General features: G+C 51.1%; 1 protein-coding gene across 1 annotated transcript in view; it reads left to right on the top strand.

Annotated features, from left to right (window-relative positions):
• MYO18B (myosin XVIIIB) overlaps nt 1–23951 on the top strand; it is a 182518-nt gene that overhangs the window by 59460 nt on the left and 99107 nt on the right. The window contains exons 18-27 of the mRNA XM_084820341.1: nt 5089–5281; nt 7958–8038; nt 8823–8970; nt 9763–9925; nt 12851–13034; nt 14069–14276; nt 16307–16416; nt 21991–22056; nt 22240–22368; nt 22907–23050. Of these exons, the coding sequence (XP_084676467.1) occupies nt 5089–5281; nt 7958–8038; nt 8823–8970; nt 9763–9925; nt 12851–13034; nt 14069–14276; nt 16307–16416; nt 21991–22056; nt 22240–22368; nt 22907–23050 (1426 nt within the window). The remainder of the gene's footprint in view (nt 1–5088; nt 5282–7957; nt 8039–8822; nt 8971–9762; nt 9926–12850; nt 13035–14068; nt 14277–16306; nt 16417–21990; nt 22057–22239; nt 22369–22906; nt 23051–23951) is intronic.

Here is a 23951-nt window from a genome sequence, read left to right as displayed (position 1 = left end):
GAATGAAATGATCCCAAACACACACTTCCCTGCACCACCGAGCGACAGACTCCAGTTATGCATCAGGATGGTCATTGCAAGGTTGCAAAGACATGAGTGTTGCTCACGCTCAACCTGAAAGTAGCATATTAATTTATGTCCTGCCTTTCTACTACAATCCGTGCTCAAGGTGGCTGGTCTCTTGGCAGAATCCCATCCGCAGGATCGTTCTGAGGTGCACGTGCGCCTTAAGCCTGTCTTTAGCAGAAGATCGTGTGACTACAGGAATTGCAGTGATCCCTGAAATCTCAGCAGGACCTTCCGTTGCCTTTAGGGCAGCGGAGAGACTCTGTGACCCCAGATAGCGATAGGTGCGCACGTCCTCCTGATTCCCGTGGGACTAGTTCCACATGGCTTCATGCAGGCATAAACCGTCGGGTTGTTGTGTGGAGGGAATGCGGGGCGGATGTGCCGTGCGTGTACACCGGCTCTCGGTTCTGCTGCTTTTACAGTAATCGTAATCTCGATAATCCTAGTCGTCATAGTAATAATTCTGCCATTTTGTCTCACGAGCACCCAGTAGGGAAGTGAACTAGTTTCGCAAGCAAATTCAAACTTCATTTCAGGTTTTTAGCGGCTTTGAGTTCACTCCCTTTCCCCTTCAAGGCCCATGGTATAGTCCAAAGACCTGTGAAGTACTTAAAATTCTTGGCATGTTAACCCTCTTGTTAGACTGGAGTTGGGCCTGCTTCTCTGTGGATGGATGCTTTCTGGGATGGAAAACAGCCTCTTCCAGGACGGAGGATTGCCCCCAATTAGTCACTCTTTCTCATATTGCCTGTTGCTGTTTGGGCTGATTCCTGCAGCAGTCTTTTTTGAAGCCTCCCCCCCCCCCACCCCATTGCCATCCACGTGGCAGGAAATACAAAGGCTCTTGATTTTGGTGGTGGTTGCTTAAAAAAAAAGTGTGTGTGGGAAAGTATGGAAGGAAACTGCAGTGTGTTGAGAGTGGAGCTTGTTTACTTATTAATAATGGATGTGACTTTGCAGGATTGAAGCGAAGGTTACCAGCATGTTCAGATGAATAAGCTGGTTGGGGAGTCAAATAACAAGCTATGCACGGGGGGCTTGGCAGAGTTTCACTTCCTAATACAATGCTCCATTACAGGGTGGATCCAAAGGTTGTGAGTGAGAGGCTTTGGCTCCAAACTCCATCCTGACAAGTGGGTGCTTGTTATAATTGCTAGATGTGCCACCAATGTGCGGCTGCGGATGGGGTGGGAGAGAGGGAGGGGAGGGGGCTTCACTCTCCGAGAGGGAGACATTTTTCTCCCTCTCTCGCAGCACCAGAACCCACGGTGGCGTCCCATGAAGCTGAACAGTGGGAGATTCTGGACAGGGAGGAGGATAGACTGTGGCTGTCCTCAGAGATGTCTCTGTTTTTAAACTTCTTAAAAAGTTTGCAAAATTAAATTTTACACTCTGGGCTAGAAGGTGACTCATCAATTCAGAAATAAATACAATTTCAAGTAGATTGTTCTGGGAGGAGGCTGACCTCCCCCCCCTGCCGCTGCCCCAGGAATGTGCTAACACAGAGGTCTGTGAGAACACCAGAAGCCAGTGGGGTCTGTAGAGCGGGCGGTTCCTGCTGGAAATGGGTCTGGAGGGCTGACTTTGCTCTCTACAGGGCGGCCTGTGGCGCTATGGGCTCCTCTGGACACCTGTCGGGGAACAGGAGTCTGGTGGAGGCCAATGTTTGAACCCTCAGCTTAGGCTCACCTTGGGTGTGTGTGTGTGTGTATGTGAGTGTGCGCGTGTGTGTACACAGGGGACTAGAAAGTCCTATGGGGAAAGATTTGATAGGAGAGGACCGAGGCAGGAAATTATAGCACTTTTCAAGTACCTGAAAGGTTGTCACACAGAAGAGGGCTGCACCCTGTTCTCTATCATCCAAGACTGCAGCACATGAAATAACAGGCTTAAGCTAAAGGAAGACAGATCTCGGTTGAATATCAGGAAAAACATCCTGACAGTCTGAGCAGTCAGACAATGGAAGTAACTGGGCACTCCGTCACAGCAGATCCTCAGGCGGAGACTGGAGGGTCTGCCATCTAGCAGGGATGGTTTGCGCTGGGTTCTTGCATTGGGCAGGGGGTGGGCTCGGTGGACAGTTAGGACCCTGTGATTCTCTCGCAGGACCTCCGTAAGTCTCCAGTGTAACTGCACCCTGGGTAGATGCTGGAGCCCCTGAAACTTCCCACTGCGTGGGCATGGGATGCACATGGGTAAGGATACATTCCAGCTTCATTAAGACAAACGACCCCTCTAAACCCCCTTCCTATCCAACACTCCCCACTTCTGTTTTTTGCTGCCTCCTCTCCCTGCATCCCACTCGCTTGCTTCTGGTCCGGGGGCGGGGGGCTTCCTGGCCCCAACTAATCTTCTTTCCAAGGGTTTGCCCCCACCCCCTCCTGGGAAGAGAAGTGCCAGCCATCCCTCCTAATCCCCTTCATCCATTTCTCATCATCCCAGCCTTTTCACAACATAGCCTCTGCCCATTCCTACACTCTTTCTTCAACCCCTCCCCCCTTTCCCAATACTCGCCTCGGCCTTCCCATTTCAAAACTTGTGTGAAAGGCACAAACCCAACATACAATCTTGGGCTGCGTGGATACGCTACCTCAGCCTTCCCCGACCTGGTGACCTCCAGATGTGCAGATGTGTTGGACTACAACTTCTATAATCCCCAGCCAGTGTAGCTGGTGTCATTTCAAGACATCTGGAGGGCACTGGGTTGGAGGAGGCTGTGCTGTTTCCAGGCTCATTGGTGGAGTAAAGATTTGCTGCATCGCCGGCTCCATTGAGGCTGGAGTCAGGCAGCCGTCCTTAGACTCTCTTCAGTCTCACATGGCTTGAAAGAAGCCTTGCGTCCCTGTTCCATGTGTCCTTTTGTCCTATGGCCACTTCCACTTAAACCGCCGCTGCAGGTTTTTAAAGCCCTACAAACCACTTTTGTCTAGAGGCAACAGTGAGATGAGTGTAAACACCCGAAGCGGCGACCCCTCTTCCATAGCTCCTCAGGCCTCTGAGAGAATGGCCCTCTCTATCTAGCACACAAGTGCTGCAGAGCCCTCAAAAGCAGAGAGGCAAAACATAAAGCGCTCCCTCTGGACCCACATCTTGCTCCTGCCCCTAATCTTTTGGAGAAGGTGGTGTGCAGCCGGAGTCAGCTTCAGCGTGTCTGTTGTGCATGCTTGTGGCACGCTTTTCCTTCTTTCCCACATGCAAAAGGACCATCAGTGCCTTTAAACTATCCCCATGATGATATGACCAGACACAATTCTCATTTCCATCACACAACTGTTGCTGCCCCCTTTTGAGTTGACACCAGGCTTGAATTGCTTTCAGCTTCCGCTGGAGTCTCGGAATCAGAGGACACGTTGGTGGCGTTGGGGAAGACTGCTTGCCAACATGAAATGCTCTGAATTAATTTGAAATGTATGTTGTGTTTGTTCCGGGAACTGGGCAGAGAGATGCTAGTCCCCCCCACCCCTGCTTCCCTTCCAGGGATAGTCAGCAGCTCTCCAAGCTGACCGCCTCCGTTTCAAAAGGAACCCGTGCCCTTTGCTCTCCTTCTCGCATACGCATGAGGTGTTGCATCTTGCTTTGTTCAGTCAGGCTGTGGAAAGCAATGGCATGACGTGGAGCGATGTCTCTTGGGGGCTGTGTTGTGATTCAGGCAGGTGTTTACTTTGGTGGGACAGTTTAAAGCTTGCAAAAGAGAGTGACACCGCTCTTCCCAAGTTGTCATTTCACGCTCTTTCAATGATCTCTCTGGTGTATGGAGGTGATTAAATATGTGATGTTCATGAGAAACAGGAGCATGAGCCCTACCGACATGGCCCCCACTTCCAGTTTCCTGGGTATGGTTTGTATGCTTCAACCCTCCCCATATATGAGGAGCTTGGAGTAGACCAGAGTGCAAGGGACTTTGGTTTCATCCTGGCTTAGGTCTAACTTGCCTGCCTTTCCCAGGCTGGCAGGCAGGTAGGCTGGCTGGCTGGCTGGGGGCGGGCGGGGGGGATTGGAAGAAGAAGGGCCTGAGCTTCTGTCCTGTTGGGCCTCCCAAAAGAACAGGGCTTTTGCTCCTCCAGAGGCTGTCTTCTCTCCCCAGGAAGACAACGGTCTGTCCCCTGAACACTGGGCACTTCACTGTAATGGTTTGGCAGGGAAGCAAGGGGTCTTGTTGAGTATTGGTCTTCAACAGTCAGCCCCTTTCTGAGCTTTTCATCTGCTTTCTGCAATCCCAGTGATGTTTTATGCATGGAAGAGGCTGATATGGCATGGATTGACGCCTTTAGTTTTCATTTTATATGCATGGAATCATCTCCAGTTCTCGCTACATCGACTGAACTGGATTTGCTGTTCGCTAAAGCATGAATCTTTGAGAAGAACATCCAAACTGGAAACTTGAGTCAGGAAGTCACCTGGCTGGAGGTGGCTGATGTTCCAACAGCTCTTCTGAAAACACAGCAAGAGGGTGGTTCATAGCTTGGGAGTGAAAGAGTCAGCTACGGATGGAGCAGCCCATTGCGGACAAGCTGTTCACTGGCTTCTCTAACATTACGTTGGCTTCCAAAGGATCTGAAGCTGACCATTGTTGATTATAGCTGGGTATTTGGGTTTTCATGCCTGCTTAAGCTTTGTACCTTTAGCTCCGTTAGGAGTATCAGTTCATTTTACGAAAGGATATGGAAGGGTGTATACAGGTGTGCTGGGTGCTTGAAAGGAAGCATGGAGACTTGCTCTGTTGAGGACTGGAAGTGGTATTATACAAATAAGGTGTCAAGCTAGTTTTTTCCAGTCAGCAAATGATGACTGCTGCCACTGACCTAGGAAGGCCTGGCTGTTGCTCATGGAAGCAATCTTCTTTTAAAGGTGCTTCCTTCGATCCCAAACTCTGGAGACTCCTAGCTAGAGGTGATCTTTCCCAAGCCTATGTTCTCTCAGACACTAGACTACAGGGACTGTTGCCTCTGCATGCCTACAAATAGTTGGGTAACTAAATAAAAGTCATTCCTAACCTACAGCTCTGCCTCTCTTCCCCAGATCCTTCTCCTCTAGTCATCTCTCCATGGCCTCCATCATGGTGGTGGACACCCCTGGCTTCCATAACCCCCGGCACCAGAAGAAGGAGCGGGCGGCAACGTTTGAAGAGTTCTGTCACAACTATGCTCAAGAGCGGCTGCAGGGGCTGTTCTACCAGAGGACCTTTGTCTCTACATTGGAGAGGTACCAGGAGGTGAGGCCCAACGTCACGAGGTGCCCATTGTCAAAGAAAGAGGCATCTGTTCCTCACACCAGCCTAAGAGGCTCCAGCCTCTTAGTCATCACCTGGAGATGGGACTTGAACAGTTGTCAGGCTTTGGCAAACATCAGGCTCCAAGAAGTCGGGTTCTGGAACCTTGTGGTGGGGGTGGGAGGGGGAGATCTGTGGCCCCGAACAGGTAGGGGTCAGGAGCCAAGGCAGGGATCAGAAAAAAGGGCAGGCGCTGGAGGAGCGTCGTCACACCAAAGACAGGTTGCTCAGCCTAAGGAGGAAATCGGGGGCTTTATGGGGCCTGGTGGACAGGGCTTGGCCCATGGGGGTGAGCTGACTAGAGGTTCAGGCAAGTTGGCACTGCAGCCTCGACGGCGCCCTCAGAGCCCTGGTGCAGGGGGTGTGGAAGCCTTACTGGAGGCCCAGAGGAAGTGGCCTACAGTCCAGCACTCACTGGTGGTGCTGCAGCACATCAGGTAGAGCACGGCCAGGACCTTGGAGAGCGCACTGCAGGGGATGCTGGCTGGAGGGTTCCCTCAGAAGAAGAGCTGTTGGCCCCGGCAAGGAGCTGCAGGCAATGGAGGCCTTAAGTGGGCTGGCAGAGCCAGGCCTTTCAGTGGCTCCGTCCCTGCTGGATGCTGGCAGTAGCCCTGAAAGGGCCCACGATCATTACTGTAGCCTCCTGCATGGCTGAGGGATGGAAGATGCTGTGGGGGAGCCATCCTTGGAGCCTGAGGTTGCAGGTCGGGCCGCGTCCTCAGGCTGGGAGAGCAGCGAAGGGACTGCCAAGAGTTCTCCCTGCAGTGGGGTGACTAGTGGCTTGCTGGACTCACAGTCCTCAGGGTGCTACTGAGCTCACCAGCTCAGGGACATGACACTGGGAGCCCTGGATCGGGACCTCTCTGGGCACCTTCTGATAGCGCAAACCAGAACCCCTGAATAAGGAGTTGGCTGTTAAATACAGAATCTTCTCCTTAGAATGGGACAAGTATGACCTGTAACAACATGTTGCAGTGTGGAGTGGTCCTGTTCAGTATGCCTGGAGCCAGCCAACCGTGCCCCTCTCAAGGGTGCTCCATTCCCCCAAACTCTGGTTTTCCATTCCCCTTCCCCCATGGACACTTGGCATTCTGTGACTACAGAGCATGCTCAGACCTCATTGGGCTGTTCTTGGAGGCGTGGTTTTCCCCTTAGTTTTTTTCCCCCCTAGAGACTTTTTTTTTTAACTTCTGCAACCTTTGGGGTTCCTCTGATCTGCTGCTCCCTCACTCTTGTTTCTCAGTCACCCGATTTTGGCAGCATAGCTGCCACAGCTCAGCACCGGAGTTTGCTATCCCTGCATCAGTACATGGGGACCTGCTCGATACGAAGTCAGTGTCGGAGTTTGGTCACCTGGCCCCTCAGGCAATTTGTATTTGGGTTTTTAATTGCTGTTACATAGATACTTGTTCCAAAACGATTGTGAAATAAATAATTGGCTTCTTCACAGCTAGAAGCCCCAAACGTAGCTCAGGGAAAACATTCTTCAGCCGGAATCCAATCAGCATCATAATTCCCAGCAAGAGTTTGTCATAGATAAGTGCAGCCACAAAATTAAGATAGGCTAGAGTTTGTAGAATTTCCAGGAAGACCCAGACTGGTGAATATCCAAGCCTTAATGCTGTCGATCTCAGTGGGTCGCATCGGCTAGAGCCTTCCTATAAATCCCAAAGTAGGCCTGTCAGCACCCCTCTTCTGACCACCCTTCTAGACCTGAAGGTTTAGCCCGTAAACACAGAGAATGCCAAATGGGCATCCCTGCTCCTCCCTTCCGATTTGATGTCTCAGCCTGGGTGACTTCCCTGACCACCCCCCCCCCTCAGCTTCCTCCATCTGTCCTGTTCCCACCCTGTCGGACAATACATCAGAGATTTGGCATAAAGCCTTGTCTTGCAGCTGGGGCAGTCTGGGAATTGTGCTACACGTTGGCATGTAATCTGTTGCAGAGCCAGACTGCCTGGTTCACAGGCCTTGGATGCTCCACTGCAGTACGGGCTTCTAAATCGTCCCCATCTGATTCGGAGTCAGACCCGGGCTCTGCAGCACCAACACCCACTGAGGCGCTTGTGCCAGTCCTGACAGTCAGACCGTTGGTCCATCTCGCTTGCTGTTCACCAACACCAGAGGCTCTCCAAGGTTTCAGATTGGTGTTGTTTTCACCAGCCCTACCTGGAGCCACCAGGGATTAAACCTGCAACCTTTTGCATGCCCAACAGCTGCTGTGCTACTGAGCCGTGCTCCCTTCCCAGAGAGAGTGCAGGACCAGGAGTCCTCCTTTCAGTAAACCTTTGGGCTTTGTGTGGCACATTGCAAGGGCATCCACTGTGTGCAAGCAGCCTGTTTGACATTCAGCCCGCCGCGATGCCCGTCTCCGTGAGCGACGTTATCGTGACAGGACTGACTTGGGGAAAGGCAGCTGTGGCTCTGGCGAAGCCGTCGCTTCAAAGACGTTTGAGAGGCATCCTTTGATCAGCAAGCTTCAGCGTCTCACAAAGCAATCGAGGGGAAGAAAAGATGCAGGGAGGGGTGGGGTCTCTGTTTTTTTTAAAGACAGAGAAATAGTTTCTTTTGTTCTTTCACTCAGCTATAAGCTCTTACTTTCCCATTAATGCATTCTAGGAAAATATCAAGGTGCCTTTTGATCTGCCCGAGCTCTCCCCAGCAGCCACAGTGGCCATCGTAGATCAAAACTCATCCCAGGTAATTGATAAATAAAAGAGGCACGGGGAGGGGGGGGCCTGCCATTTTGCCACTGCCTTGGCCTGGCAGGAATACATGCTACACAAAGCCACTCTGCTGAGGGATCTTGTTTTCTCTGGGGGGCTGTGCTGTGTTTGCTGGCAGGAGAAGCAAAGAGATAACATGAAAGGCTTTGATGCGTTTGTGACAGGAACAGAATGGCAACTGTTGGCCTAGAGCCATGGGGGGGCCTCAGGCCTGGGGTCCCAGTCCAGTCCACCTGGGCTCCCCAGAGGGCCCCTCCACTTTCCCCAGACCCCGCCCTCTTTCCCCCAACCACTGACTGTTTGGGGGCTTCCTGGCTTTGGTGCCATTTTTTCCCCATTCTGAGAGGCTGAAACGCCTCTCCTGAGGCTCAGTGATGGGCAGCAAGAGCTTTACGCTACAGCAGGCGGGTGTTTTGTATTTCGGCTCCCACCCCTTTTCCCTTTGGCCCTGCCCACTGGCCCCCAAGAGCTTGTCTGGCACTGAATTCAGCCCTTGAGCTTCAAGGGGTTCTCCAGCCCTGCCCTACAGGGATGAGTGCTGCTAGGATGGGAAAACAAAAGCCAGTGTTGTCCCCAGGTTATCAATGTTATCAATAATGACTAATAATTAATTATGATTAATAACAATAAGTGATAAGGGTGGGAATTCTGGGCTCCCTTAGCACATGAGAAGAACTGGGTGTTGGATTATCTGTAATGTTCCAGGGCTCTTGTGTCATCCGACCCCCACATACGATCTGCTTCTCTTGCTTCTCTAGGTTCATATCTCACCTGGGGGCCAGGCAGAAGACACAAAGGGCCTCCTTTGGATTCTGGACGAGGAGGCCCTGATCCATGGGTCAGGTGACAGCACTGCACTCAACCGCCTGTGTTCTTACTTTGTGAAGGAGGGAGTGAGCGAGGAAGGTAAAATGGAGGGCAGGCTCTTTCCCCCTTGGACCCAGGTGGGGGCCCTGCACAGGAAGACCCAGCGTGGCTTCAGAATCACCTTTCATGGGGGTCCCTTCATGGATGCCAGGCCTGACGAGGGCATCCTTCCCCCACCTGGTGCCCTCCAGATGCGTTGGACTACCATTCCCATTGTCCCCAGCCAGCATGGCCAATGGAAGTTGTAGTCTAGCACATCTGGAGATTGCCAGGTTGGGGCAAGGTGCACGAGGTGGTACATCTGCTCCTTGAGGCCTTGCAAGCAGATCTTGAGAGATGCAGCCAGGGCATTTCTGAATGCTTCGTTAAAGGACCCTCTGTCATAAGCCTGGAAGGAAACCCGTGTGCTGAGATCAAGAGATATTTTTATGGGATGGGGGGAAATGTGGGGGGTCCATACCTTCATATTTTGCAGCATATATGTGAGTAGGCGGGAAGGGGTTGCATGGAGAACTGCAGGGGGAAGGATGTATTGGGGTGCAGGCAATGAAACTCGTTGGCTGTGGCCTCCTCAGGGGAGCCTCAGGTTGAGGTGCCTGCATAGCCAGCTGAACGTCCTCACCTTTCTGGTGCTGAGAGGGAGCTGCTAGCGACATTGCCGAGTTCCTGCCTCTTTGAACTCCAGGCCAAGGCATATTTTGCACAAACTCCCACCAGGGTTTTCCAGCTTGCTAGCTCTTTGGGTGGGGAGCTCTTCCTTTCCCCCTGGCCTGCCACGCGCTCATTCCCCCCCTTGAGCAACCCCATTTTGCTGGTGTCTCTTGCTCGCAGCAGAACAGGGTCCCCTCCGCAAGTGTGAGCAAGCGCTGCACTTCGAAGTGGCCCACCAGCTTGGCAAAGATCCCGTCCGCTATGACGCCACCGGCTGGGTGAATAAGGGCAAGTGGAACCTCTCGGCACAGAACGCCATCCAGGTTCTGCAGCAGTCGAACATGTGAGTGGCGGAGGGGCGGGGGTTCTGTGTGTGGCACTGTGTGAGAGGGCAGGTGTGCCTGTGGGCAGAGCCCGTGGGGCCACCCTTCTCCCAGCGGCGTCTGGGTCAGCCCACCTGGGCCTTCACAGAATGTGGGGAAGGCTCAGTGGCAGGGCCCCTGCGTCCCATGAGAAGGTCCCCGCATCTCCGGTTAAGAGGGTGAGGCACCACGGGCTGGGAAAGACCGTTCTTCCTCCCATCAGCACTAGTCGAGATAACAACAGGGGAGGACTTCCCGGTCCAGAGGCCGACAGGGTACCTCTGGAGTGCCAGTTGCTGGGAAACGTGAGTGGCAGGGTGCCGTTGTGCTCATGACCTGCTTGTGGGCTTCCCAGCAGCATTTGTCTGGCCACTGTGGGAACACGACACTGGACAAGAGAGGCCGTTGGCCTCATCCAGCTGCAGAGCTCTTCTGGTGGTGGCTACCAGTGTGTCAGGGTGGAAACTGAGCCAATAGAGCCCCAGAGCAGTTCTGATTCTGAGGAGGAACAGCAGTCCATGGGAAAGGAGCTCGCTCATCTCTCACAAGCACAGCAGCTGGCAGAGATTCCTCCTGCCAGTGTTCCTGGGATAGATAGTGACCCTGGCATTAAGAGAGCGCTGGAGGGGGGCTTGCTGGACGCTCGGCACAGACGCAGGGAGCGGCGACAGATGGAGGGCGCAGAAAGGAGGCGTAGCGCTTGTTTGGCGCGCAAACAACGGTCGCGTCCCGAGGAACCAAGGGTAAGAGGGAGGATCTCTCCCTAGCCCATAAGTTCAGGGTCTTCCCGTGGTTCTCCTTCAAACAGGGACCAACTGCCTTACCTGGAGCGTAGGCTACCCTGCTATCTTTCCCCAGTGCTGTTCCTTGCTTTGTCGCTAGTGATTAGTATCTGAAAGAGTCATAAAGGAATAAAGGAATAAAGTCTTGGAAAGAATTCCTCGTCGTCTGTGTCCTGAGTTGGCTGTTGGTGGGGACTGCAAGAGGCAGCTGGGGCGCTTCTGACACAGTGCCGCAGCTTCAGCTGCCATCTTTCTTCGTGCCACCGTGCATGTGCTGTCCTCTTCCTTTGTGCACTCTGCACACACCCGGTATGGCAAGGACGCGTGGCATCGTGGGCCGGGACACAGAGAGCCAGGTCCGTGGGACAGGTGTTGGCAGGTCCTAACCTGGTATTTCCCCCCAATGAGCAGTTTTACCTCTGCAGCTTTGCCAGCAAGCAATTTGCTCCTGAGTAGCAACTGGCACCCCCCTTTTTCTGCACCTGCTCTGGTAGTAACGTGTTTGTCAATGAGTGTGTGTTTGTCAATGAGTGTTTCGTGTGCTGGGAATCGCATCCCTTCCCTTAATGAACAAAGAGCTTTAATTGGAATTGGAACTTGTGTAAAAGTTTTTCTCTTGGGGGTCGAAAGCTAAGTTAGCAGAGGGGAAAGCGATTCTCTTTCTGGAAGCAGGCTGTAGCCCTGGGTCATTGTCCTCCCGTCTTTTCATTAAACTGAGGGTGGAGGGGAGAGAGAGAATACCACAATGATGAAGCTAAAAAAGTCTTGCTTATGGCTGCTTGGGAGCGAGTTGGGGGTTGTAAAGTGGGAATGACACATTTTGCAGCTTTTTAAAAATGTAAGAGACTTGGTTCAGTCGACACAGCTGACGCCTTTGAAAGCAGATTTGGTGTGGCTCAGCACCAGAGCAGAATTTTGCCCCTCGTGGGGGACTTTTGGGGAGGGCTTGTGGGAAAAGTAACCCCTAGTAACCCCTAGTTGTGCCAAGCTAGCCTGGCCTATGGAATATGGCAAGACCATGCCTGGAAGATGGCAGTTCCAGCAAGCCCTTTTCCCGTTGCAACGTTTCAGTGGGATGGTGGTATTGCTCAACTCCCCAAGACTCTCTCCTCCCCTTGTCCCAACAAGGAGCCCTTTTCATCATAATGATGAAAAGGAGCCCTTTTCATCATAAATGAAAAGGAGCCCTTTTCATCATAAAGTTCCTGCGCTTCTTCCGAGGTGCTCAGGGTGAAAGGTGGTTCTAGATGCACGCACGTGCGCGCACACACACGGTGTTCATGGGATACATAACTCTGGAGCAAACGGTGAATATTGGCCCATTTTCATTCCTTGTCATAGTTCCTCTGAATAAACAAACCTGGTGATCTGGACCCTCAAGAGTCTCTGTCAGGGTGTGGGTGTCCTCCTTGGATGGAGGTTGGCGATGGGAGGTTGGGCAGCCTCAGGACTCTAGACTGGTCGTCTTCAACCTTTTCAGACCCCAAAACCATTTTTAGCCCAAACATGCATTTGACGGCCACTTTTTTTTTACCCTCTCTTTGGATTGTGCTGGTCCTGCAGTTGTGACTTTCCTGGGATGAGGCCCTAAGTGGTCTCCGCCCCCTACGTGAAAACCAATAAATAGACCAGGAGTAGGCAACCTGGTATTCTCCAGGTGCTTTGGACTACACAACTCACATGATTCCTGACCATTGGCCATGCTGACTGGGGAGGATGAGTTGTAGTTTAAAACATTGGGAGGGCACGAGGTTGCTTACCTGTGTATGCAACCATGAGAATGCAACCCTTTCTGAGAGAGGGTGTCCATCTGTCATCTTGTAGTGTCTAGTCTGGGTCTTATTTGACTCATTCCTTGTCCCCAGGGCATTCTGGGAACTGTAGTTCTGTGAGGGGAGCTGGATTCTCATCACCCATACCAGACTGCAATTGCTAGTGTTCTTTCGGGGGAAGCTATGACATTTAAACTGGTATAAAACTGATGTGGGTTTGCAGCGTACGTGCACCCGCTGTGGGTTTGTAGGGGAATGACCATCTCGCTCTCGCTGTCCTCCAAAGGCCCGTCTTATTAGGTAACAGCCTTCATGCTGCCTGATGCACATTGCACTGTTTGCTTCCTCCCAGAGATGCTTTGAAGAAGCTCTTTCTGCCCCGGACAAAAATGCCCCTGATATGCCGGTCAGTGGCGGGGCTGGAGGGGAACTCCCAGCAAGCTTTGCGGCGTATCGGCTGCGTGAGGAAGACTTTTACCAGCAGCTTTGCGGCTGTGAAGAAGAAGTCTGTGTGCGCTCAGATCAAACTTCAGCTGGTAAGCAGAAGGGCTGGGATTGGCTGAGGGAGTCGGGTGTCACGCTACTGCAGTCTTTCTGTGGCTGTGGCAGCGGCCGCATCGACTGTGGCCTGGGTTTGGGATCAGAGCCAGAGGTCTCTGCCTGCAAGGAGCTTCCAGGTCATCTGCACAGGGTGTTTACCTGCTCTTCCCATTCCAGTCAAATTTCTTAAAGAGTATGCACACACCTGTTTGTTTGTGGAGACAGGAGAGGAGGCAGCTTTTGAAATTCCTCCAGGGAAAACCAGGTAATGCTAAGAGGGAAAGATGTTCTTTCCTCTCCTTTTGCTTCTAAATGATTTTTTAAAGCAACCCATGAACATGATTGACAAGGCAGAAAACAGCTATTTTCCGATTTGCGTGATAGTCCCTGCAAGTGCAGCAGCGTCATTTCACATGATGCACCCTGTTCTGTGAGCAGAAAACAGTCTTAAAGAGCGATGCGCTGGAGGCCCCTGTGCCATGCTGTGCCACTGAGAAACGCGGCCGGGGGCTGGGAGTAGAGGTGGGAACGGCCCCCATCGGAAACCTAGGGCAGCCACTGCTGCCAGTCAGTATCGACAACACTTTGCTTGATGTCTGGCTTGGCAGAAGGCAGCTTCTTATATCGGGAAGAGTTGTGCTGCAGCGTTAGAGCCCCTGCTTTGCGGGCAGAAGGTCCCTGGCGGCATCTCCAGGTAGGGCTGGAAAAGACTCCTGCCTGAAACCCTGGAGAGCCGTTGCTGCCAGTCAGTGTAGGCAATGCTGGCCTAGATAGACCGAGGGTATAAGGCAGCTTCCTAACTTCCTACCCCTCCCTGCTTTTACTACAAATATCCAAATTCAAGAACCACCAGTAAGTCAGTGGAATTTGAAAACCAGTGTCCGAATGCTTTTTGAGCTCATACACTCTTCATCAAGGGGATGTGAGAAAGATGATGACTGTCCGGTTGGCTGTGTTTATTCCCCACATCCAAGCGTCAAGCCTGGAACAGAAACCTGTTCTTCTTCTGTGTTATCCTCTGCTGCCATAGGATGCTCTTGCCAATCTAGTGAAGCGGTCCCAGATTCACTTCATCCATTGCCTCATCCCGAGAATGGGAGCGGACAGAGCAGAAGAGACAGTGCGGCAGCCCTGTGTGACGTCAGGAGGAGCCGCCGTAACGGCGTGGGATGTTCCGTCCCTGCGAGTCCAGCTCTCTGGGGGCCAGATACTGGATGCGTTACGGCTCCACAGGATCGGTGCGGGAGGGTGTCTGTTGCATGTAACAGCTGCCTCTAACAGTGTGCTCAGCCCCATACAGGGCATGGGGGTGTCAGTCACTGCTTCTGTGTAGCAGGGTTTCAGTGTATATTAGATCAGATATGGACCAGAGGGATAGAGGAGGTGGGGAAGTCGAGGATGGAACAAAGGGTAGTGCTGCAAACTCCATGTTCAGAGGCAGCGTGTCCCAGAGTGCCAGTTGCTGGGAGAGAGACATTTCTGCGCCCTATTTGTGAGCTTCCCAGAGGCATCCAGTTGGTGGCCACCATTGGGATGGTCTAATCCAGCATGACTCTTCCTATATTTTATTTATGCATTTAATTTATATACCATCCAACTGGCAGATGCTCTAGGAGCAGTTTATAATCATTAAAAAAACACAAAGAACAAGACCCCAGACAACAATACAATAACAACCAAAACAATAGGTACAACAGTGAAAATATTGAACCATTAAAAGATTAAAACCATTAAAGTGCTGGCAGTAAAATTAATAATCAGAGCAACAGATTTGTTTTTAAGAACTCCCTTTTGGAGTGTTCTCCAAAAACACTTCATCAGGTGTGTAGTGGTGAAATGCTTAATCCAGAGGCCGGCGTGCTTTGGGGAGGGGGCTTTGCTAGAAAGTGAGTATAGAACACTGGGTAGAGGAGGAGGGGGAGGGCTGACAAGATACAGGGGGAGAGCCTGGAGCCACAGAAAGGCTGGATTTGGGAGGACGTGGAGGAGACAAACTGGATCTTCTCTGGTTGTGGAGGAATCACTCTATCCCCAGCAGAGTGATTAGAGTCCCTGCCGGATAGCCGTCTCCTCTGTCCATGTGTTGCTTGCTGCATTGGCTTGAGTCATCTTGACCTATTTACTGTGCAAGCAGCTAGATAGTACTTCATCCTCTGCCTCTGGGGCTGTGTGGGCCTTCGTTGGCCTTCTTTTTCTGTCAGTTCATAAACTGCCTTTCAGCACGAGGTTCCAGGGTGGTGTACATTTTAAAATAATAATTAAAGTAAAGACAGTAAAACTTAATAAAAGAACCCTGCAAAATCTCAGAAGCAGCAGCCATAAAATCCTGCAGATGCCATACAAATGATACTTTGAAAACTATAAGAGACAAATAAGATGGTCTGGGATGCCTGCACAAATAAAAGGAAGTTCGTCACCTGGCACTGAGTTAGTACCAGGTGAGCTGGTACTTATCCTCATGGAGGATAAGGCCATCGATGGCTTCTCGTTTAGATGGCTATATATTACCTCCAGTATTGGAGACAATATGCTGGGGAACATGAGTGGAAGGATGCTGTTGCACTCATGTCCTGCTTGTGGGTTTCCCGTGGTTAGCTAGCTGGCCACTGTGTGAACAGAATGCTGGACTAGATTTATTTTATTTATTTATTTCATTTCTATACCACCCAATAGCCGAAGCTCTCTGGGCGGTTCACAAAAATTAAAACCAAACAGCACACAATAAAACGATTTAAAATATATAGAACATTAAAGCCACAATATAACAATGCAACCACGATGAAACCTAGCAGCAGTGCAGGAGTTTAAAATACAGATTTAAAACAGCAAAGGACCTTGGACTGATCCAGCTTCAAGGCTCTCCTGATGTTCTTGTGAACTTCACATTCCCTATGTGGGGCACCACAGCACCTCTCCCTAGGCGTCACCTGCCTAACTTTAGATGGTGTCTTTGAGGGGGGGGCAGGTGCCGGGTGTGTGGCTTTGATGAAAGGTTTGGCCTTTGCTGATGGAAGGCAGTAATTCAGAGAAGCAGGTCACAAACAAGCTGTTTAGGGCTTTGTAGGTAACAAGTCCCAGCACTTAGAATTTTGCCTGGAAATGCCCCTTGATTTTGTGTGCAATGATCTGTCGCTTTCACGGGGTGCTTGTGTCTGGATTAGATACTTCTTGGGCCCTACCGGTTCCGTGAGCCTCAGCAACCACCTCATCGATGACAGAATGCCCTTTGCCCACTCCTTCACCTGCGCCCTTCTTTTGCATCCTGCAGGGTATGCAGATCGCATGGTGCTGACACAGTTCCGACGCCGCTTCCAGATCCTGGCTCAGCCAGTGATGAAAAAATACACCTCGGCCTACGAGATGACGGATGAGAATAAGGTGGGTGAAGTGTGAGAAAAATACCTGCCAAGTTCATCATCGGCTCTAGCGGGAGGATGGAAGGATGGAGTGGCTGGGCTTTGGGGAGATTTCAGGTGCTTTAGAAATAAGAAATAATAACCGTAAAACAACAACAGCGATGATGATATTTATTTATTTATTTATTCATTCATTCATTTCATTTCATTTCATTTCATTTCTATACTGCCCAATAGCCGAAGCTCTCTGGGCGGTTCACAATAAGCCTCCAATCACAATGATAGTGAGCTAATAATAAATAATAATGCTAAATAATCTTAATAATGAAAAAGTAGCTGTTAAAACTATATTGATTCTGTTTTTATTTCACTGGATCCAAATGGCTTCACGCAGATTATGTATGGGCCAGAAAATACAGAACAGCCACTTTTTATTTTTTTTAGTTATGATTACATTTCTATACTGCCCAATAACTGAATCTCTCTGGGTGGTTCACAAAAATTAAAACCTCAAGCACAGCATAAAAACAACTAGCATAGAACCTAGCAGCAATGCAGAGATTGAAAATACAGCAACCAATTTAAAATAGCAGAGCTAAAAGACTAAAATGCTAAAATACCTGGAAAAATCAAAAGGTCTTTGCCTGGCATTGGAAACAGTACAGCGTAGGCGCCAAGCAAACCTCTCTAGGGAGTTCATTCCACAACCAGGGTGCCACAGCAGAAAAGGCTCTCTTCTGGGTAGCCACCTGCCTCACTTCCTTTGGCAGGGGTTCCCAGAGAAGGACCCCTGAAGATGATCTCAGGGTCTGGGCAGATTCATGTGGGAGGAGGTGATCCTTCAGGTAACCTGGCCCGAAGCCATTTAGGCCTTCGAATGTTAATACCAGCACTTTGAATTGGGCTCAGACATGGACTGGCAGCCAGTGCAGTTGGAAAAGTACTGGTGTAACGTGATCTTGTTGGCCAGTCTCCGTTAACGATCTCGCTGCCCTGTTTTGGACCAGCTGAAGTTTCCAGACCATTTTCAAAGGCAGCCCCACATATAATGCATTGCAGTAATCCAGACGAGAGGTTATCAGAGCATGGATAACTGCAGCTAGGCTATCTCTGTCCAGATAAGGGCATAGTTGGGGTATCAGCCTAAGCTTATGATGAACAGATTAGGTGGGCAGATGTTTAAAGGATCCAGGAGGCTTGGTTTTGAATACCTGGCCAGCCATGAAGCTGTCTTGGGCGTTCTTGAAGAAGTCATTCTTGAATTAACCTACCTTGCAGGGCTGTTGTGGGGATGAAACAGGGTAATACCCTGAACTCATTGGAGGAAGGGTGAGATATTAATTATGATAAAAGGAAGAAGTGTGATTGATAAATCAAGCAAAGCAAATCCTGGCCACAACAGCTTTGTCCCAAATCAGTGCGTCCTTACAAGGCTTTGCAAGAGGCTGTGTGGTGGCTTGCAGGAGTCCTCTTCTTAAGAAGCCACCTTATTATGAGATCAAACTATTTGTCCACCTAGCTCAGTACTGCTGACTCTGACCGGCAGTGGACCTCCCGAGCCTCAGGCAGAGAAGGGTCTTTTCCATCCTCTGTGACCTGAACCTTTTAACGGGAGATGCTGCTGGGGATTGAACCGGGAACCATGCAAAGCAGGAGCTCTACCACTGAGCTATAGTCCCTCCTCCCAGCAGAAAGGGATTTCCTTCACAGTTGCATCCTAGCAGGGGTTCCTCTTTTGCACACACTATGGTTGCTGTGGGACAATGAAACAGAACATAGGAACACAGGAAGCTGCCCTATACTGAGTCAGACCTTGGATCCATCTAGCCCAGTATTGACAACACGGATTGGCAGCAGCGGTGCTCCAGGGTTTCAGGCAGGATTCCTTCCTAGTCTGACCTGGAGATGCTGCTGAGGATTGAACCTGGGACGTTCTGTGTGCAAAGCGGGGCTCTTACCGCTGAGCCGCAGCCCTCCCCGAACTACTGTGAAACCTCAAGTGATCTTGAATATGTGCCATCAGTGAACTGAAATAGTCCCAAGTTCTCACACAATTCTGAAAATTCAGTCCCAAGATAATTCTCTTTCTTGCACCTTTCTGGACCCTTCTGGTATGATAGAAACCTTTGAGCAAAGCTCTTCTCCTATGAATAATTTGCTGATGGATTTGCAGCCTCCCTCATAAACTCTCTCTCCCCGCCACCCAGTTCGAAATCCGACTGTGTTGTGGACTAATCTCTCTTCGTACTGTAAATCCGATTCATATTCTGTGGCCACAACACAGCCAGGACTTGAATTATACATTAGCACATGGTCTGCATGGACCATTGGCGCGCGTGTGTGCGTGCGCGCGTGTGCGCACGTGCGCTATGCGCCATGCGCCATGCGCAAGTTCAGTTAAGACTTAAGGATTTAACAAGAAAAGCTTGACAGTTGGATAAGGTCAATCTTGCTGTTCAGTGCTGTGGGGAGACTAAGGGAACAGGAGTGGAAAAATGCAGCCCATCCTTACTTCTACGTTTGAGGTCTTGAGTTTTTGGCAGGCTGTAGATAGGTGGCTTGGTTGCATGAGGCACACAGGGTGTGATCATTGCTAGTGCCAATTCATAGAAACGTAGGAGGTGCCCTCTCGGTCATCTTCCTCAGCATACTGCCTCTGATACTGGAGGTAACAAACAGCCATCATGTCTAGCAGCCATTGATAGCCTTTTCCTCCATGAATTTGTCTAAACTCCTTTTGTTATTAAATAAACAAACAAATAAATAAATAAATTTGTGGCCTACCTTCCTACCAAGAAAATGGCATTCTAGGTACCTTACAGTATAGCAGCTAGAAAATAAAAGAAATTACATAAACACTTCATTAAAAATGATAAAACAAATACATTAAAAACACAACAATTAATAGATCACCCAACTAAAATGCTGTCCAAGTTGGTGCCCGTTGCTACATCCTGGGTTAGTGAATTCCATCGCTAAACTCTGTGCTGTGTGAAGAGGTCCTTCTTGATCTGAATCTCCCACCATTCACCTTCATGGGATGAGCCTGCTGGGTTCTGGTACTATGGCAGAGGTTTTCTCCCTATGCATTTTCTTCACACCATGCCTAATTTTACACACCCCTGTCATGTCATGTCCTTCCATTTCATTTCATTTCTTATATTTCTATACCTCCCCATAGCCAAAGCTCTCTGGACAGTTCACAAAAATGATTTAATTTCACAATTACCCCCCCACACACCATTATAATACATTATATAAAGTATAAAATGTAATGACATAGAACAAATCGCACACACAACAACATATATTGACGGTGCCCCAGACAAGCTCTTCCTTAAGACTGAAAGTGGAGCCTTCCTGGTTCAGGGCAAGGCCTTGCTCTCTTCTCACAGCGGCCAGTCACATGCCTCCAGCATGCCCACCAGCAGGGCATGAAGCCCTCAGTCCTGCTCTGCCATTTCTCGCCCAGCAAGGTAGACTCCCTCTGAGCCGAGAGGTTCCACATTGACTTCATAACTGGCTGCCACAGAAGGATTCTCTCCCCCATGGATTGTTCCCCTGTAATGCATAGCTGCAGGGTGGGGATGGGGCGGGTGCATTCCTTAGGGTAGCCATGTGTCCTCTTTTACAGAGGACCGTCCTCCAAAGGGCTGTGATGTCCGATTCCAGGGCTTTCTTCACACAGAGCTATTATCCCGCGATTGAGATGGCTCCCTCACAGAAGTTTGCGGGCTCTTTCATGACGCCGTGATCCTCCAAGGCGCCCCCTGCACTAAATGCCCTTTGTTCCGTTTTTAAATCTGTTGCAGATAATGAGCTATCAAATTACCCCGTTGTGTTGTGTTCCTCTTGAGTTCCCTCTGTGAAAAGAGGAAAAGCGGCAAGAAGAGGAGCGAGATCAATGAAAGATAATGGAAGACTCAGATACGGGGAGAAGGAGGGTGAAGGGGCTGGGGGAAAGGAATCACGTGAAAAAGGGAGTCCTTGTGATCCTGCATTTAAAACGGAAGCAGAAAGCCCTGTTCAAATGCAGGATTTTAGATGGTGTAGAGATGCCCTGGGTTTAAAGAGAAAGAACCACAAGAACTGTTGTCCTTCATCACCTGGACAGCAGGCTGAATCCCAAGTGATTCAGAAGTGGTCATCCTAGGAGCATTCGCAGTTCACCCTGTGTGTGTGTGTGGGGGGGCTGACACAGGAGTTCTGCATCAGTCATTTAAGTTCCTCAGCAGACAGATCAATGTGAGAAAAGGGGAGCTGGATGGGTGGTTGCATGTTTCTGAAGGCTGTCCGATTCCAAGGAGAAAGTCGGCTGTTCTACGGAACCTACAGGAGGATGGCACAACTTAAATCCTGCATCTGCCGAGAGATTCCTCTTTGGAGTTCCTTAAAAATGGGAGGGGAGAAGAAGATCCCCAGGCATACCCTCCACTTCTGCAGAGGAGCAGCAGCCCTGCGGTGGGGGGAGGGAGCACAGGGCCCCCTGCTCCATCCCACCTGCCTGCCTGTGAGTGGCTGGGTGGGTTTTCCTGGTGCTGGAAGCAAGGCCATCCTGCTGCCCCTCCCCTTGCTGTGAGCTGTGTCTAGAGATCTGTGGAGACCCTCCCTCCTCTGTGGTGTGCAGCCCCACATGACAAGGTCCCCGGATCCCTGCTCACGTTCCCTGAGCTCCCTTTGCTGTCCACGAGCGGCTGGGGGAGGACGCCGGGCGAGAAAGTGCTTCCCTGGCAGCGTCTCCTCCTTCAGGCCCAAAGGGGCAGACGTGTGGCGGTTGAATCTGACTTGGATTCCTGCATTGAGAAGGGGGTTGGACTCGATGGCCTTGTAGGCCCCTTCCAACCCTGCTATTCTATGATTCTATGAATGCCTTGCATGAGGCAAGCCCTCACACCTCCTGCTGCTAACTATAGGGTTGAGGACTGATGTGGGGAAGGCTGGGCAGACTCAGAACGTTCCGCAAGTGGACGTACGTTCAATCCCCCCAACACCTTGCACTTGGCGCTGGCGTGGGACTCAATGTGCGACTCCCTCCAATGCCCTGAGCGCTTCATGCTTCCTTTCAAAGAACGGACAACGATTCGTCTTCCTGTTTTGTTTTTGGCACAATAGATGCATCTGTAATGGAGACCTCGGTGGTGGGGAAAGGGGCGCGAACAGCACAGGCCGGGCACCTGCTGAACGGACGAGCGGGGAGCCTCTCCTAGGGTTCGAGGGCGCTGAAGTTTTTGCTTGGTGCCTGCCAGGGTGTGGAAAGGGATGTAGGAAGCCCTCGAGGGCTGGGCTGGGACTTCAGGAAGGCCAGGTTTGCCCCTGGCCTGAGGTCCTGCCCCCCTGGTGTCCAGCCCGGCAGTCCTTGCTCCCCAGCAAGGGCTGTGGAAGTGCGGGGCAGGACATGAGAGGCTCTCTGGGCGTGGAGCAAATGGGGCTTATGCTGCTGAGGGGCAGCCCCCGAGATGCTCTTGCAGTCTTCCCTCAGTACATTTTAAAATGACAGGCTGAGAACAGTCTCCGAAGAGGGGATGGTCCAGGCATGTGGCCTCAGGTGCTATGCTGAGAGATCAATTCCTCCCTCTCTCTCCCTCTCTCTGTGCAGGCTTTGGAGGAGTTGTTCCAGGCCCTCAGTTTGGAGAAGAAGAGTGTTGCCGTGGGCCACAGCCAGGTACCAAAGGGGCCAGGTTGTGTTTTGAGACTGTCCCGTTGAAAAGGATGCCTGCTGAGTTGTATTTAAGGGAGGGGCTTTCTTCGGGCTCTCCCCCCGCCTCTGCCATCTTTTGCCTAGAAGCAGCACCCCTGGGAGGTAAACCATTTGCTCTTCCCTTTTTCTCTGTCTTTCCTGACCAAGGTTTTCCTGAAAGCTGGTGTCCTCTCCAGGCTGGAGAAGCAGAGGGAGAAGCTGGTATCTCAGAATTTGACGGTCCTCCAAGCAGCCTGCAAGGGGTTCCTCTCCCGTCAGAAATATAAGAAATTAAAGGTAACCCCTTCTTACGTCCCTGAGAACTAGCAGATGGGAGTTGTAGTCCAACACACCTGGAGTGCACTGGGATGGGAAATGCTTCTTTGCACCAGTCTTCCACAACCTGGTGCCCTCCAGATGTGTGGACTGCACCCCCCTGCCAGCCCCAGGCCTGGCATGACCCACAGGAGATGGTGTTTGCCTTTATGCCCTGCTTTTGGCTCTTCCTAGAAGCATCTGGCTGCTGTCCCCTGTTGGAAACAGGATGCTGTTCTAGATGGGTCCACCTTGGTCTATCCACTGAGGTTCTTGTGAGCACTGTTGGTCTTGGCTGTACTCCGGCCCAGTGAAACAGTGGCGTTTCTCCCAGATCAGAAATAGCAACATCTCTTTTCTGCCTCAAGGAACCCAAATGCAAACTCCACCAGGGAGCTGGCAGGATTGTTTCCCAGCATCTTGTGCCCGGGCTAGCAGAGGGCAGCTTTTCTGGCCTTGGCGCTTGCCCAGAACGTTGGCTCCCTCTGGGCTCTGCGGCTGACTCCTGCCCTCGTTTCAGATTCAGCGTTTGGCTGCTCGCTGCATCCAGAAGAACCTGGCCATCTTCCAAGCTGTAAAGGGCTGGCCGTGGTGGCGGCTGATGTGCTGTGTCCGGCCACTGCTGACCATCAGCCTTGCGGAAGGCCAGCTCCAAGCCCAGGAGGTATGTGCTGGCCACGTGGAAAGAGTGGGTCTGAGGAGTTCTCCTGGCAAGGAGGCGAAACTGTAGCGCCAAGAGGGAAAGGTGGCCATTGTCCAAATCCTTCTCTCGCGCGTCTTCAGGACCAATCAATCCATAGGACTGATTACTGCGGAATGACTGGGACACAGCTGAACAGGTCCTCTCACCTTTCCCCTCCCTTTCTTGTGGCGGGCTGAGGGCTCTGTGGTGCCAGCCCCCTGCTTTGCATGCAGAACGGCCCAGGTTCAATCCCTGGCGCATCCCCCGTTCAACAAGGTTGAGGGAGCAGGTGACAGTGAAGACCCTTCTCTGCCAAGACCCCGGAGAGCCCCTGCCAGTTAGAATAGACCATACTGGGCCAGATGGATCAGCACTCTGAGCTGGGATGGCAGCTTCTCCCTCCCTCTCTTCCTCCCTCCCTCGTCACCCTTCTGGTTGCTGAATGGAGGTATCTGCAGGTTGCAAACGAAATGTCCATCTTTCTCTCCATCCCCACCTTCTGTCACACCACAGTGTGAGCAAGCCTGGCAGAATCCAGGAAGAGGCCATGCAAAGGAGGCAGCAGGGCCATGCAAACAGGAGCAGACTGTGGTTCCCCATGGCTGAGGTCACGGGAGGCTGGGGGGCTGGGTTAAATCTCAACTCGGGGGGGGGGTTGACTTTCTCCCAAAGAAGTGGATGACTGGGGATGTGGAGGTTTTTATTTGTTTTATTTTATCATATAGCACATTTACATCGCATTACAATAAAAAACATAGAGCATAATACATATGAAATGTAAAATATAAAATATAGACAGGAATATTACAAATGTAAGTCTAGGTTACAGATATAGTTTTTTACTTCTGTTGTCACAGGCAGGAAATCAGCAAAGTCTCCATTG

This window comes from Heloderma suspectum, chromosome 13 (assembly GCF_057233095.1).
Source record: "Heloderma suspectum isolate Gila_16-S chromosome 13, 16-S_ref, whole genome shotgun sequence".
NCBI lineage: Eukaryota > Metazoa > Chordata > Lepidosauria > Squamata > Helodermatidae > Heloderma > Heloderma suspectum.
The sequence above is the reverse complement of the archived record's forward strand: the minus strand, read 5'-3'. Positions and strand labels throughout refer to the sequence as shown.